We start from the raw sequence: 11863 nt of genomic DNA, 5'->3' as shown, positions 1-11863 counted from the left end.
TCGTTTAGTATTGACAAATAAGAACTATAGACAAATCCCATTAATATTTTCACAGACTGACAAGTTATCTCTTAGATTTACCTCCTTATTTATGAAAACTAAATCAGTTTTTAGATTTTATTTTTAAATAACATACTCTTTTGCTTAGGTAAAGAGTACTTACGTAGCGGCAATTCTGCTTATTCACATGTTCATTAAGATGAAAATGAGCTTCATCTGAACAAGATGTTGATAAACGTTGAAAAGCGCTCAATTACCTGATTTACGAAGTCAAGCCTCTCACTGGCTTCTTGGGGGCTGCGGCTTTACTTCTTGAATTTTTGAATTCTGTAAGGGTGCAGCTTTAGATCTTAAAGCGTGGCATAAAATGTAGTGAAGTGAAGATTTATGCACATTTAAACTAAGCTAAAAAAAACATATGTGCAATTCACACAGGTAGAAGTGAAACCTTCAAAAACAATTTTTTTATTATTAATCATATATAAATTAATCATTTTCCATTATCTAAATGTGTGTGTTCTTTTAAATCAGTATATTTTAATGATAAATTTTAATTTATAAGTTTAATATAAATTTTTAATTTGGCAAAAACTAAAACATCGAAAGTTTGAAATTCGATCAAATGAAAAAGCGGCAGTAAAGAGTGGCTGTATAATGCCTGCTATTTCATTTTCTCCCACGTTAAATCTTATGAATTAATCGTAGATAGAGTATAGAACTAGATAAGCTTCTAAAATAACAATAATAACTAAAGAGAGAAGATATTAACGTGAAATACTTAAGTGCAAGCGAAACAGAGTATCAGTTATTCTGTCTCTATTTGCGTATCGGGTTTTATTTGTTTACCACCGAGCCCTTGGTCGGCTTGGTGGTTCCAAACATATTTTACAGTGCAAACCGACTAAATTGCGAATCATGTTACCAACGTTAGGTAGTTGCCACACTTCGTGCCCTTTGTAAGTAGTTGGATTATAATATTCGCTATACGCTGAGTATAAGTACGCTGCTGCCTGGTCTATACCATAGTCCGTCTACGGAATTAATGTTTCTGTCTCTTTTTACTGTCGCTATTTCAATTGCATTCGGTTTGAAATTACGATTCTAAAGATGATTCTCTATCTATCTCATTTTCTTCCACGTCAAATCTTATGAATATATGTTTCTGTCTCTTTTTACTGTCGCTTTTTCCGTTGCATTTGGTTTGAAATCACAACGATTCTAAAGAAGTTTCACTTCAATAAATGTAAGCTTTCTTTTGATACACCTGTTATTAGGTGGTTGATAGCTATCAGCATTCAGTTGCCTATCAAGAAAAGACAAAATAACAAAATTAAGAGAAGACATAAAATATAAAATTAGGACACAATAACTTCCGGAAATAAATATCATTACAAATGAATTACTAAAACTTATTTTTACTTTCTTATTGTAAGTTACGCATATACGTTACACGCGTATCTCATCTCAGTTTATTATAAAGATCTGTGGCGCAGATGTGCTTAAAATTTTAGGCTGACACTTATGTCAATTATTTGATTTCAAAGCGACAGTGACAGTATTGATGTTTGATACGAGTAACGAGATGCTTCAATCGCATCACATAGAGGTCGACACCAATTCTTATCCGTAATTTAAATGCTTTCTAAAATCCAAGATACAACAATTCTTTGATCTCTCTATGAGTAACAAAAGCTACTTGTATGATTGTTTAATTTACTAGTTCTCCTACGTTGCAATTTTATTGCATGTCTGCAGTTTACAAACGGTACGACGCAGTCAATCTGTATGCAACTGTTACGCATCACCTCCACTATGTCTTTCCAAGGATCACCTTATTCGGGCCCTGGTGATGAATACGACTTTGAAGACGATGGGTACGACGATATCGATGAGTATAGAGATCCAGCGGATGCATTACTGCCTTCTCTGGTAGACGACAGCGATGAAGGTATTTATTGCCACTTGATTGTATCTGGTCTATTTAAGTATCATAATTATCTTATTTTATCGCTTCTTACATTGTTGTTATTTTACGATGAGGTGCCCCTTTCAGATTTGTAAAATACAAATTTTGTTGTAGTAAGAATAATTAATTTTCAGATACAGAGGAAGCAAGTGAAGCAGAGCTGCCTAACAATGATGAACCCCAAGAACTCAAGGAACAGTAAGTGTACAAGAAAGAAACTATACTTTTTAAGCAGTCTTTATCTTGCATCATATTAAAACATAGTATCTGTGGAATCAAAGTATTGAGGTGTATATGCCTCAATACTTTATGTAATCATTTTTAATTATGATTCAATTAATAATTAAATATATATATATATATAATTTTTTTATTTAGGATGTACCAAGATAAGTTGATGAATCTTAAAAAGCAATTACAACAATTAGAAGAAAATATTTATCCAGAGTTCACAAGAAGAGTGAAACGTCTGGAACATCAACTACATGAGCGATTACGCCTCAATAAAATCTATAAGTAAGTTCTAAACATATTGTAATAATTTTATAACATAATAACAGAAGAAAGTTCTTTAATTATAGGCAGATCAGACAAAGAGACAGATAATACAATAGTAAATAAATATTTGTATCTTTACACTAAATTTAATCAATTTAAAGTGTGTTCTCAAGAATGTGGCTCTTCATACTAAGGGATCTCTGTATTTTTGTAATTTAAAGTTCTTGTATTTCCAGAGGCTGATTCAGCATATTTTGAAAATCAGTTCCACCGTCATGTGCCTTATTTATTATTTTGTGTGCATGTTCAGACTATAAGATAGATGAATAGTTTGTATATTTATCTACATAGTTTTTTGAAAAACAAGATCAAAAACTTGTAACCACTGGATTTACAAATACAATTTCACCAAATAAATTTCACAAAATAAATGTAAATGTACTATTTGCAATAAGTAATTATAACTAAATATAACTGAACAGGTTCTTAAGTCTAACAGTTCTAATCATACTAGTCTCAATTCCAGTTTCTTTTCTTGGTTTTGACCAAAATTTTACCATTTGCAGAGAACATATGTATGAAGTTGTTGAAAGGGAATACATAGCAGAGAAAAAGGCTGCGGCTAAAGAATTTGAAGATAAGAAAATTGAGCTAAAGGAAAACCTGCTTAAAGACTTGGAAGTGAAACGAAATGTGATTGAGAGTGAAAGAAATAACATGGAACTGAATGGTGACTCTATAGAGGTATATTAATGCTATAAAAAAATTTATTGCTTATAGTTTTAATTAATTATATTATCTCTTAAATTTGTTAAAAAATATTCCACCTGATATGAACAGCCAATTTGTTTTTTCTTATGAAATTTGATACAACAATTTTTTTTAAAAATAAACATTTAAGAATAGAAATTAATGCATAGTATTACTTGTATGTTATATTCCAAAAAGTATTGGCATCCAACAAGAAATGACTGAGTTTGTATTGCATTAAACTACATTTGAATATGAATTTTTAATTTAAAGTAAACATTACAATAGATAAAGATACAAACTAACATACACTGTTGCATTCATTTTAGGTAAAGCCCCCAATGAAGCGAATATTGAGAAGACGTGCTAATGAACCTGCGCCAGCTCCTGAAAAGCGACGTAAACCGCTTGCTACTACACTTACTTTCCAGCTTGATGACAGAGACATAGACGCTGACCTTAGGGCTATTTCTAGGAGTTCACCACCCAGACACCACTCACATAATACAACACAACCCAGGAAACATCTCAACTCAAATTGTGAGTTCCTTTTTTAAAAAAAAAACAAATATGTATTAAAAAATTATAAATAGTTTATTATTTTTTTTGCTTTTTAGTCTTCCACAAATGTTTTCTTCTTGTGGTGATCTAAGTCCAGTTAACAGTTATACATAAAACATTCAGTGGCTTCTTAGTATAATATTTATGTGGTATTACACATCGCGAGATACCGGCATGGCATGCCTTAGACCCAAAAAGTCGGCGCCGCGTATTAAACACAGAAGATTGCTCACCTACTTACCCAAATATATACAAAGATCTGTGATTCAAAATTAAAATGTTGTCTCGATCACGATCTAGTATAACTAACACAATCGTTAATTATATATCAAATTTAATTACTAGTAAATTTTATTTTTTCAGGTGAGTCTCCAGTCCGTGAATCGCCCCCGGATCGCGAAACGGCAGACACTCGAGTTGAAGACGGGAAGCTATTGTACGAGCGCCGGTGGTTCCATCGCGGACAGAGTGTTTACGTTGAGGGAAGAGATATGCCGCGTTTCCCAGCGCATATACACGCCATTACCGATGAAGCGGTCAGTAATATAAACAAAAACCGCTACAACCTTGAAGGACTGGATCCGGAATCTATTTCGTGATCATTTGTTTTTTTTTATAAATAGGTGGCCTTGGATAACTGATGCTGGTAACTCGTGCCAGTGTGATCTTGGCTTTATCGTACGAGTCTATATACCATATATAATAGTAAACATCCTACCTTTGAGTATGAGACTTAATAAAAATATATAATATTAATACTTTGAAACTATAGTACTCTTTCGTCTCTTTCTGTTACGTTGTATTTATAAGTAGCGGCACGAAACTCTAGCGCTGACCATTATTGCGCAAAAGTAAAATATAAGGTACCTGAGTAGGGCTAGCGGAATGAAGAGCGTCGATTGGCTCTCCAGTGGCATTCCGGCCCTCGCACCACACACATGCGCAGCAATCACCTCCACGTATCGGCCAGCGCTAGACTTACGTGCCTACAATAGTACACTGTGATAAGATGGGACATATGAGTGTTGTAGTTATGAGGTGCAATTCGAATATTTTAAATTATTTTATATTTTCAGGTGTGCGTTAAGAAGACGAATTCGGAACGTGTACGAATCTTCGTATCACAACTCGCCAGAGGCAAAGTGACGTTAAAAAGGCGCGCTTCATAATTTTAAGGATTGTGTATAGATGTACATATTATATTATATACATTGAGCGCGTGTATAGAAAAGAATCCTTAGCACGAACACTTCGTAAAATTGTGTACGTTATAGCGTATTTCGAACTCAACTGTGGCCGTCTAAAACTAAAAGTTTAAAAATGTTTTGTATCAGATTTTGGATTTTATATGGTAGCACTTGTTTATACCTAATGTAATGCGGTCGAAAGCCATTCGAGAATTACGTAAGCAGATGTACTGCCATTTGTTCCCCCTCTTTTTAGCATAATTAAGCAAAGCTCTCAAAAAAAAATACTACATAATTTTTTGTAGGAATCTTAGAAAATGCATTTCGTTTTGAATGCAATATCTCTAACAACATTATTCTTTGTATGAATTTTAAGTGTTTTCTGTGGTCGTATTTAGACTTCGACTAGCTCTTTATACAAAAATAGAATTTCTTTTGAATTGTCAATTACTTTATATAGAAATACGTTTGTGCTAAGGGTACTAGTAGATTTGCGTTTGGCCAATATTTGGTCAAAGACTATATTTTTGTAAAAGACTAAAATCTTTAGATGTAATTTTACGCACTTTTATTTAAAATACAAGTCGTATGGCTCGAATTCTAAAATGAACTTATTGAAAATAATCAAAAGTTCGTTGTGGGAGCATTTCCGTTATAAAGTACGGGTTTATTAGACATATAAGAAAACTAATCAAATTGAAAATTTGTGTCTCAGAAATTTTGGTTAGAACTTTGATTGATGAACCTGTTCGTAAGTACCTGCTCTAAGATGAATTCATTCGTATATGAAATAAAACAACTGTAAAATAATTATATAAAACTAAACAGTAATTGTAACAAAATCATTTATTTCCAGTTAGACAAAAGATTCAATTTTGTTTGCACACAAATAAGGTACTTTCTGATAAGTCACAGATGAGCTTAATTTAAAATGTTTCATCAGACTGTTTTAGTTCAGACTAAGGGGGTATAATCGATGAATATTAGAATTTTAATTCACTGTTTAAACAGAAACATAGTATGCCTTTTATCACTGGTTACATATTTAAGAATATGAATGTGTCAAATATTCTATAAGCTTATAGTTCGTTTATGACTCACGTATGATATAATTAACGTAAATTAACGTTACGAGGGACTAAAATGTTTAAGACTATTTGCATGACATCGCGAAAACAGTTGTATGAATAAAGTTGTTTTATTTATTTAAAGAAATATGTGATCTCGTGTTGTATTTAAAAATCAACTAAAAGAAGTTATTTTTGACAGTTTTTAATAGTGAATTGTAAATATGAATAACTATGAGATGAATCTTTTACAATATATCAGAACAAAGATCTTTATTAAATGATATAATAAAAGTGTTTTGTTTTATTCATAAGCTTGTTTCTACTAAAAAAATCCACGTCTATTTTATTCATTTAACATATAGTACTCACCTGTCTCTTTTTGACACAGCGTTAGCAGAAAGAGACAATAGTAATAGGCACTAGTTTAATGAGGAAGTAGCCTTTAGCCTCATACCACTCATACAAAAATTTGATGAGTTACTGATACAAATATAATGTGATATGTGACAGAACTCCTGCTACGACAACATATCATAGACATAAACATATTTACAAGTCTCCATGAACAATTTCGTTACTGGCTAGAGAATTGTTGAAGAACCCGTGATCCATTATGAGTAAATATTATTATTAATATCCTAGGTACGCCTCCATCTTAGGCGATAAACCCCATTTGACGCCTAGCATCTTTTTACATTGCTAAAAGACGATCGTTACTTTGGTTTGTTTGTGATGACGAGTAGATTCAAAATTCAAAATCATAAAAATTTCCGAGTAGATTTTTTTTTATTTTGACATACATTGAATTTTTTGGAACTGATTTAAGTATATTATTACTTAGTTGGTATTTAAGTTGAAACACGCGAAACTTTCGGTAAACTTGAATTGTAATTAGACACATATAGTATTAATACATTCAGCTTTAACAGGTTACCGTTCGATAATTGATGGCTTTACCTACACTGCTCAATGTAACGTTTTAATAAATGTCACTTTTAAGTAATAACCAGAGACCACAGAACTCATCTTACTGTACGATCCAGACAATTACATATATAAAAAATATTACTTATAAAATCATCTGTTTTATTTTTATAAAAAAGTTATAAAGCTTCTTCTGACGTAAAATAGCGTTGTCATGCCATGCCCCACCTTATCCTTACTAAAATTCTTATGCCAACTATTCATACTTTAAAAAAAATATATCGTTAAATTAAAGAAACAAATGATACCTATCATATTTCTCCTTTTCAGTAAGAAATTACTAGAATTAAATTAAAAAATATTTTTTATAAGTTTTTGAACCCCCTTTGCAATTAAATTGCCCCCCTTGTGGGGACGTACGTTGGGAATTACCGATTATCTAACCTTACACAATTTATATCAACACAATCACAATTTTATGCAAGATGTCTCCGGTAGTATAGTTTTTGTTGTCCTCATAATTTATGATGGTCCATAGGATATGCGGCTCGAATTTTTATGCGTCCTTAATTACTCTTAAAACATTCTTTCATACGGTTAATTAAGTAGTAATTAACTCAGAAAGTTAATATTGTTTATGGAGTGACAAAAAGTAGCCATGGGGGTCTATAAATACACATAAGACATTGTTTAAAACATACTAAAATATCGAAGTCGTGTGTGTCACATTTATTTATTTTGAAACCACCAAAGTGTAGTAATTTTACGGCTATTTCAGTATTAACAATGATTACTAAATAATCTGATGTAAATATTGAACATATAGTAATATTTTTTTCGGATTCTAATTTAAACGTGCGTTATGTCCGGTAAACTTAAATTATAATTAGCAAAAGGGTCTTATAAATTTGTAGATAATAAGGCTGCGATACGAAACTAAGGGTCGATTTTCGTTCCTTTTTATAAAGTAATTCACTAGCCGTTACGTTACTTAATTAAATGTTAACATTGATGGTTGAACATTTTATGACTGCATATTTGATATAACATTGTATATTTTTGTTGTAGAAATTGTGATTTTTTCTTATGTCTTGATAGCGAAAAATTAATTGCATGATTTGGTCTAAATACTTAAGATAAAATAAATCTTAGATAGCCGATTAGGTCACGTGATATTAGACTATATCCATTTGCCTTTTTCATGGAGACGGCTTATACCCGGAAATTGTTCATAATACAGCTTGTTTTGTGAGTTTCGGGTAACTAAACAAAAAATGTGACTAGTTTTAATGATTACAATTACGTCTTTATACGACAAAAAACGAAATATCCAAAAGTGATGGTTGGTAACCTTTTTGTTGGTATCAGAACGTGTTATGTCAATAACTAGATTTCTGTAATTAAATACGTAAGTTATTTCGATTAAACCAGTCGCTATCTACATCCTTTATAATAAGCGAAATATACTTCATGTACTTAGCTTAAAGAAAAACACTTTAGGTACTGGATTAAAAATTGCGTGTATGCCTTTGAAAACTCTCACGACATCTTTCGCACTTTACAGCAAACCCTTCGTCTCTGGTCAGTCAAGCCTTGGCCAAGTTTCTTAAAGTTATGTTTTAAGAACTCTTTAGAAGTCATCAGATTATTTAGTAAGATCGTCTCACCTCGAAATCACCACTCATCCCTCACGAACGTACCTACGTTCCTAATTCAATAGAGGTTCCTATAATATGGCAGTCATACATGCATTATTGAAACCTGAAACAGTTCATTTATCATTGTTGTAAGAAGCTGTCGCCCATAAAGAGTAAAAACTACTAATTGTACGCGAACAGCTGTTAAAGGTAATGTCGAGGCGTCAATCCGAATACAAAAGACACTTTATATTTATAGCTCTTCAAAAATCGTAATGAGATCCGATCGCGTTTGGATCACCGCGTAATAAATACATTAAAGCGAAAGGTATTTTGTTCGGAATTGTTTAAAGGTTATGAATGCATGCTTTGTTTATTATATTTGTTATATACAAACGTATACCAAGAATCTAATTTAATCAGGCATCCGCAATAATCATATAAGCACACGGAAAGTTTAGGTACATATTTAAAAAAAAACCTACATAAATGTTTAACAAGTAACATTTTATATTTCTCATAAAATATTGATAATGAAAGAAGATATTATTGTTATTTTAAAAACAAATAGTAGAAGTGAATGGAATATGCAATTAATAAATAAAATATACAATTATATGACTTGCTCGAGTGTGTTACCCATCTGTGTTGCCTCTGCCATATTGAAAATAAATTTATTTGTTATTTCTAAATATTTTAGTTTGCATTTTTTTCTGTTTATTAGCAATAAATTCCCTTGTTAATGGAGGGGTTTGAATTTGAAATTTGATGGTTTCACTCATATGAGATGATCATGACCGCACAGAGTCGTTCCACAAGAGTTAACAGACATTTAAAAAATCATCCAAGATCCAATTGCAGATAAAATATTGACCGCTATATAAAATAAAAAATGAAAATCATTTATTTATATATGAACGTCAAAAATAAATATATATATATGAAATGCTTCTGATTTTACATGTACTGCCAGTTCTCAAATCAAGGGTGTAGAACCCAAGAGAAGAACTGGCAATACACTCTCCGCAACTCTTTTTATCGCGAAAAATTTTCTTTTACACAATGTTTGTAAGATAAGCTGCAACCATTACACCAAATTTCACATGACATCTCAAGTAATTAATAGTTAATTAATAATAATAAAATAAATTAAAAAGAAAGATTTGTCATCGATCAGCAGGAGGCATGGTGAAACAGGAGCACACAGTTACTATGCTTTACTACCTTATAACAGAAAACTTAACGACGCCCATAGTCGTATAGGGGTTGTATTTTATACATGTAATTAGATAGGTGGCTTTTATTTTCTAAAAGACAAATACCGGGAGCGATATGATTATAAAATATTAAAACATTGTATCTACAAGAAACAATTTGCAAAACATCTTTATAACACATTTAATTTTTTACTAGCTAACTCCTACACAACGATAAACATTCAAATTGATTAGCTCGTGACATTTTAAGATACCCTTGCATTATGTTGCCGAATAGCGATATAATCAAACACCTTACCAGCTTGTTTTGTGCGGAACTACATACCTGATTAATTTATTGATAAAATTACGTCTGTTTAAAGTGTTTTTAGTCGATTGATGTCTATGGTAAAGATATATACACGAATTGAAATGAGCTTAATTCAGGTCAGTTTTGTTTAAGCCTAAAAGGAATTTAAACTAGTACGATATAAAAATGTTTATTCAGTATTCTTTACGATGTACAGATGCTGAACTAACAAGGATTAAAAGAAATAATTTCCTTTAAATCTATAAAGATTCTCTAAAATAATTATAATATATATTTCGGCTATAATACAGTCTTCTAAGACTGGAGAGATCCACTGATATATTATAAGATTTAACAATAGTTTACATTTAAAGGTTTTGTAATTATTGTTTATTGAATATTATAACGTCTACCATATAACTGTCCTTGATAAAATAGTTTATATAAAAGTTTAAGTATATTATTGGCTTTCGGTAAAAACCTTCCTTCAGTACTTAAACATATTTAATTATAAGTTATAAAGGTTGCGTTGGCTTTAGGTATCTCCCACGAGCATATTGTTGGGGTAAAAACAAAAATGCAACTTTTTGAGTTAATTTTATTATTAATTTGTAGTCATGTACACGTTTGTTTAAGTGATTTTGTTATTTACTATATGTCGTGTGGAACACGATCTACGGAATCGTGTTTTATTATACTGAAAAAGTACTTAATATTTTAATAACATATTTGCTAGCTTTTTTTGCTTTTTGTTAGCTTTACACAACTAAGCTGTCCGCGAAACCCTGTGTCGTGCGTTCAAACGCTGCTAATAAACAATAAAGAAAAACCAAGGGTTGTAGAGCAAACCTTTTTTTTAATAATACGATGAAGACTACAAATGTTATGACGGAATTTTGAATCGCCATTAATCTTCAACTCATTTGTTTTTGACAAAAAATCTACATCACACATAAACTATATATAATAAATAATACAACATAATAATTTTTGATAATGGGTCTACAAATATGCATCAATTAAGAACACGGCTAAGCTTTTTATTTGCGCATACTTTGTTCTAAACGTATCGCTTTATTATAAAATTTATTGCCTCCTCGTAATGATGTTAAGTTTTTCTCTCGGCAATTTATATTTGTTACTATTTTATTACTTATCAATTAATATTTACGATCTAAAGCCGTTTATCGTGAATTAAATTTGACCTTTTTTAGTTATTAAAATTAGATTTCTTGTCGATGCTTCTGATCCTTAATTCGTGACTATGTATTTTGTATAAAAAGAGATGTGTTGGATATTATAACAATTATTCTTTGGGTAAGCGCATAGGTACTTGGTATACTTATATTATTTTTAGTACGGCATATCACAAATAATTAAAGACAGATAGAAAATATTATTAAAAAATTATAAATGCGACAATTATAGGTAAACATAAAATAAGGCAAATGCTTATAATAACTAAAAAAATAAATGAATCAATGGCGTTACAACCTTTAGGTCCGGACCTCAGATTTCTGTATCTGTTTCATGATCATTTGTTTATCTAATTGGCAAGTTGGTGATTTGCCTTCTCTGCCTGGCGCCTTTGACTATTGGGTCTAAGACACCGTCACCGTTCGAGCGAATGTTAAATTCGCACAAAATTCGGGGATCGAATCTACAACCGCATGGATAAGAGTCGCACGTGAAGCCACCAGACAAACACTGCGTTTTAATTACTACAAGTGCTTAAAGAAACTAAAAATAAAACAGTACATGAAA

At 31.3% G+C, this 11863-nt stretch overlaps 1 protein-coding gene across 1 annotated transcript; it reads left to right on the top strand.

Annotated features, from left to right (window-relative positions):
• Window positions 1-1569: 1569 nt before the first annotated feature.
• LOC110997407 (sin3 histone deacetylase corepressor complex component SDS3) lies at window positions 1570-6324 on the top strand. The gene is made up of 7 exons (XM_022265554.2): window positions 1570-1948; window positions 2101-2164; window positions 2345-2482; window positions 3031-3208; window positions 3544-3754; window positions 4139-4311; window positions 4852-6324. The coding sequence occupies exons 1-7, from the start codon at window positions 1786-1788 to the stop codon at window positions 4942-4944; spliced, it is 1020 nt and encodes a 339-aa protein (XP_022121246.2). The 5' UTR covers window positions 1570-1785; the 3' UTR covers window positions 4945-6324.
• The last annotated feature ends 5539 nt before the right edge of the window (window positions 6325-11863 follow it).

This window comes from Pieris rapae, chromosome 11 (genome assembly GCF_905147795.1).
Source record: "Pieris rapae chromosome 11, ilPieRapa1.1, whole genome shotgun sequence".
Taxonomy (NCBI): Eukaryota; Metazoa; Arthropoda; class Insecta; order Lepidoptera; family Pieridae; genus Pieris; species Pieris rapae.
This window is presented reverse-complemented; position numbering and strand designations above follow the sequence as displayed.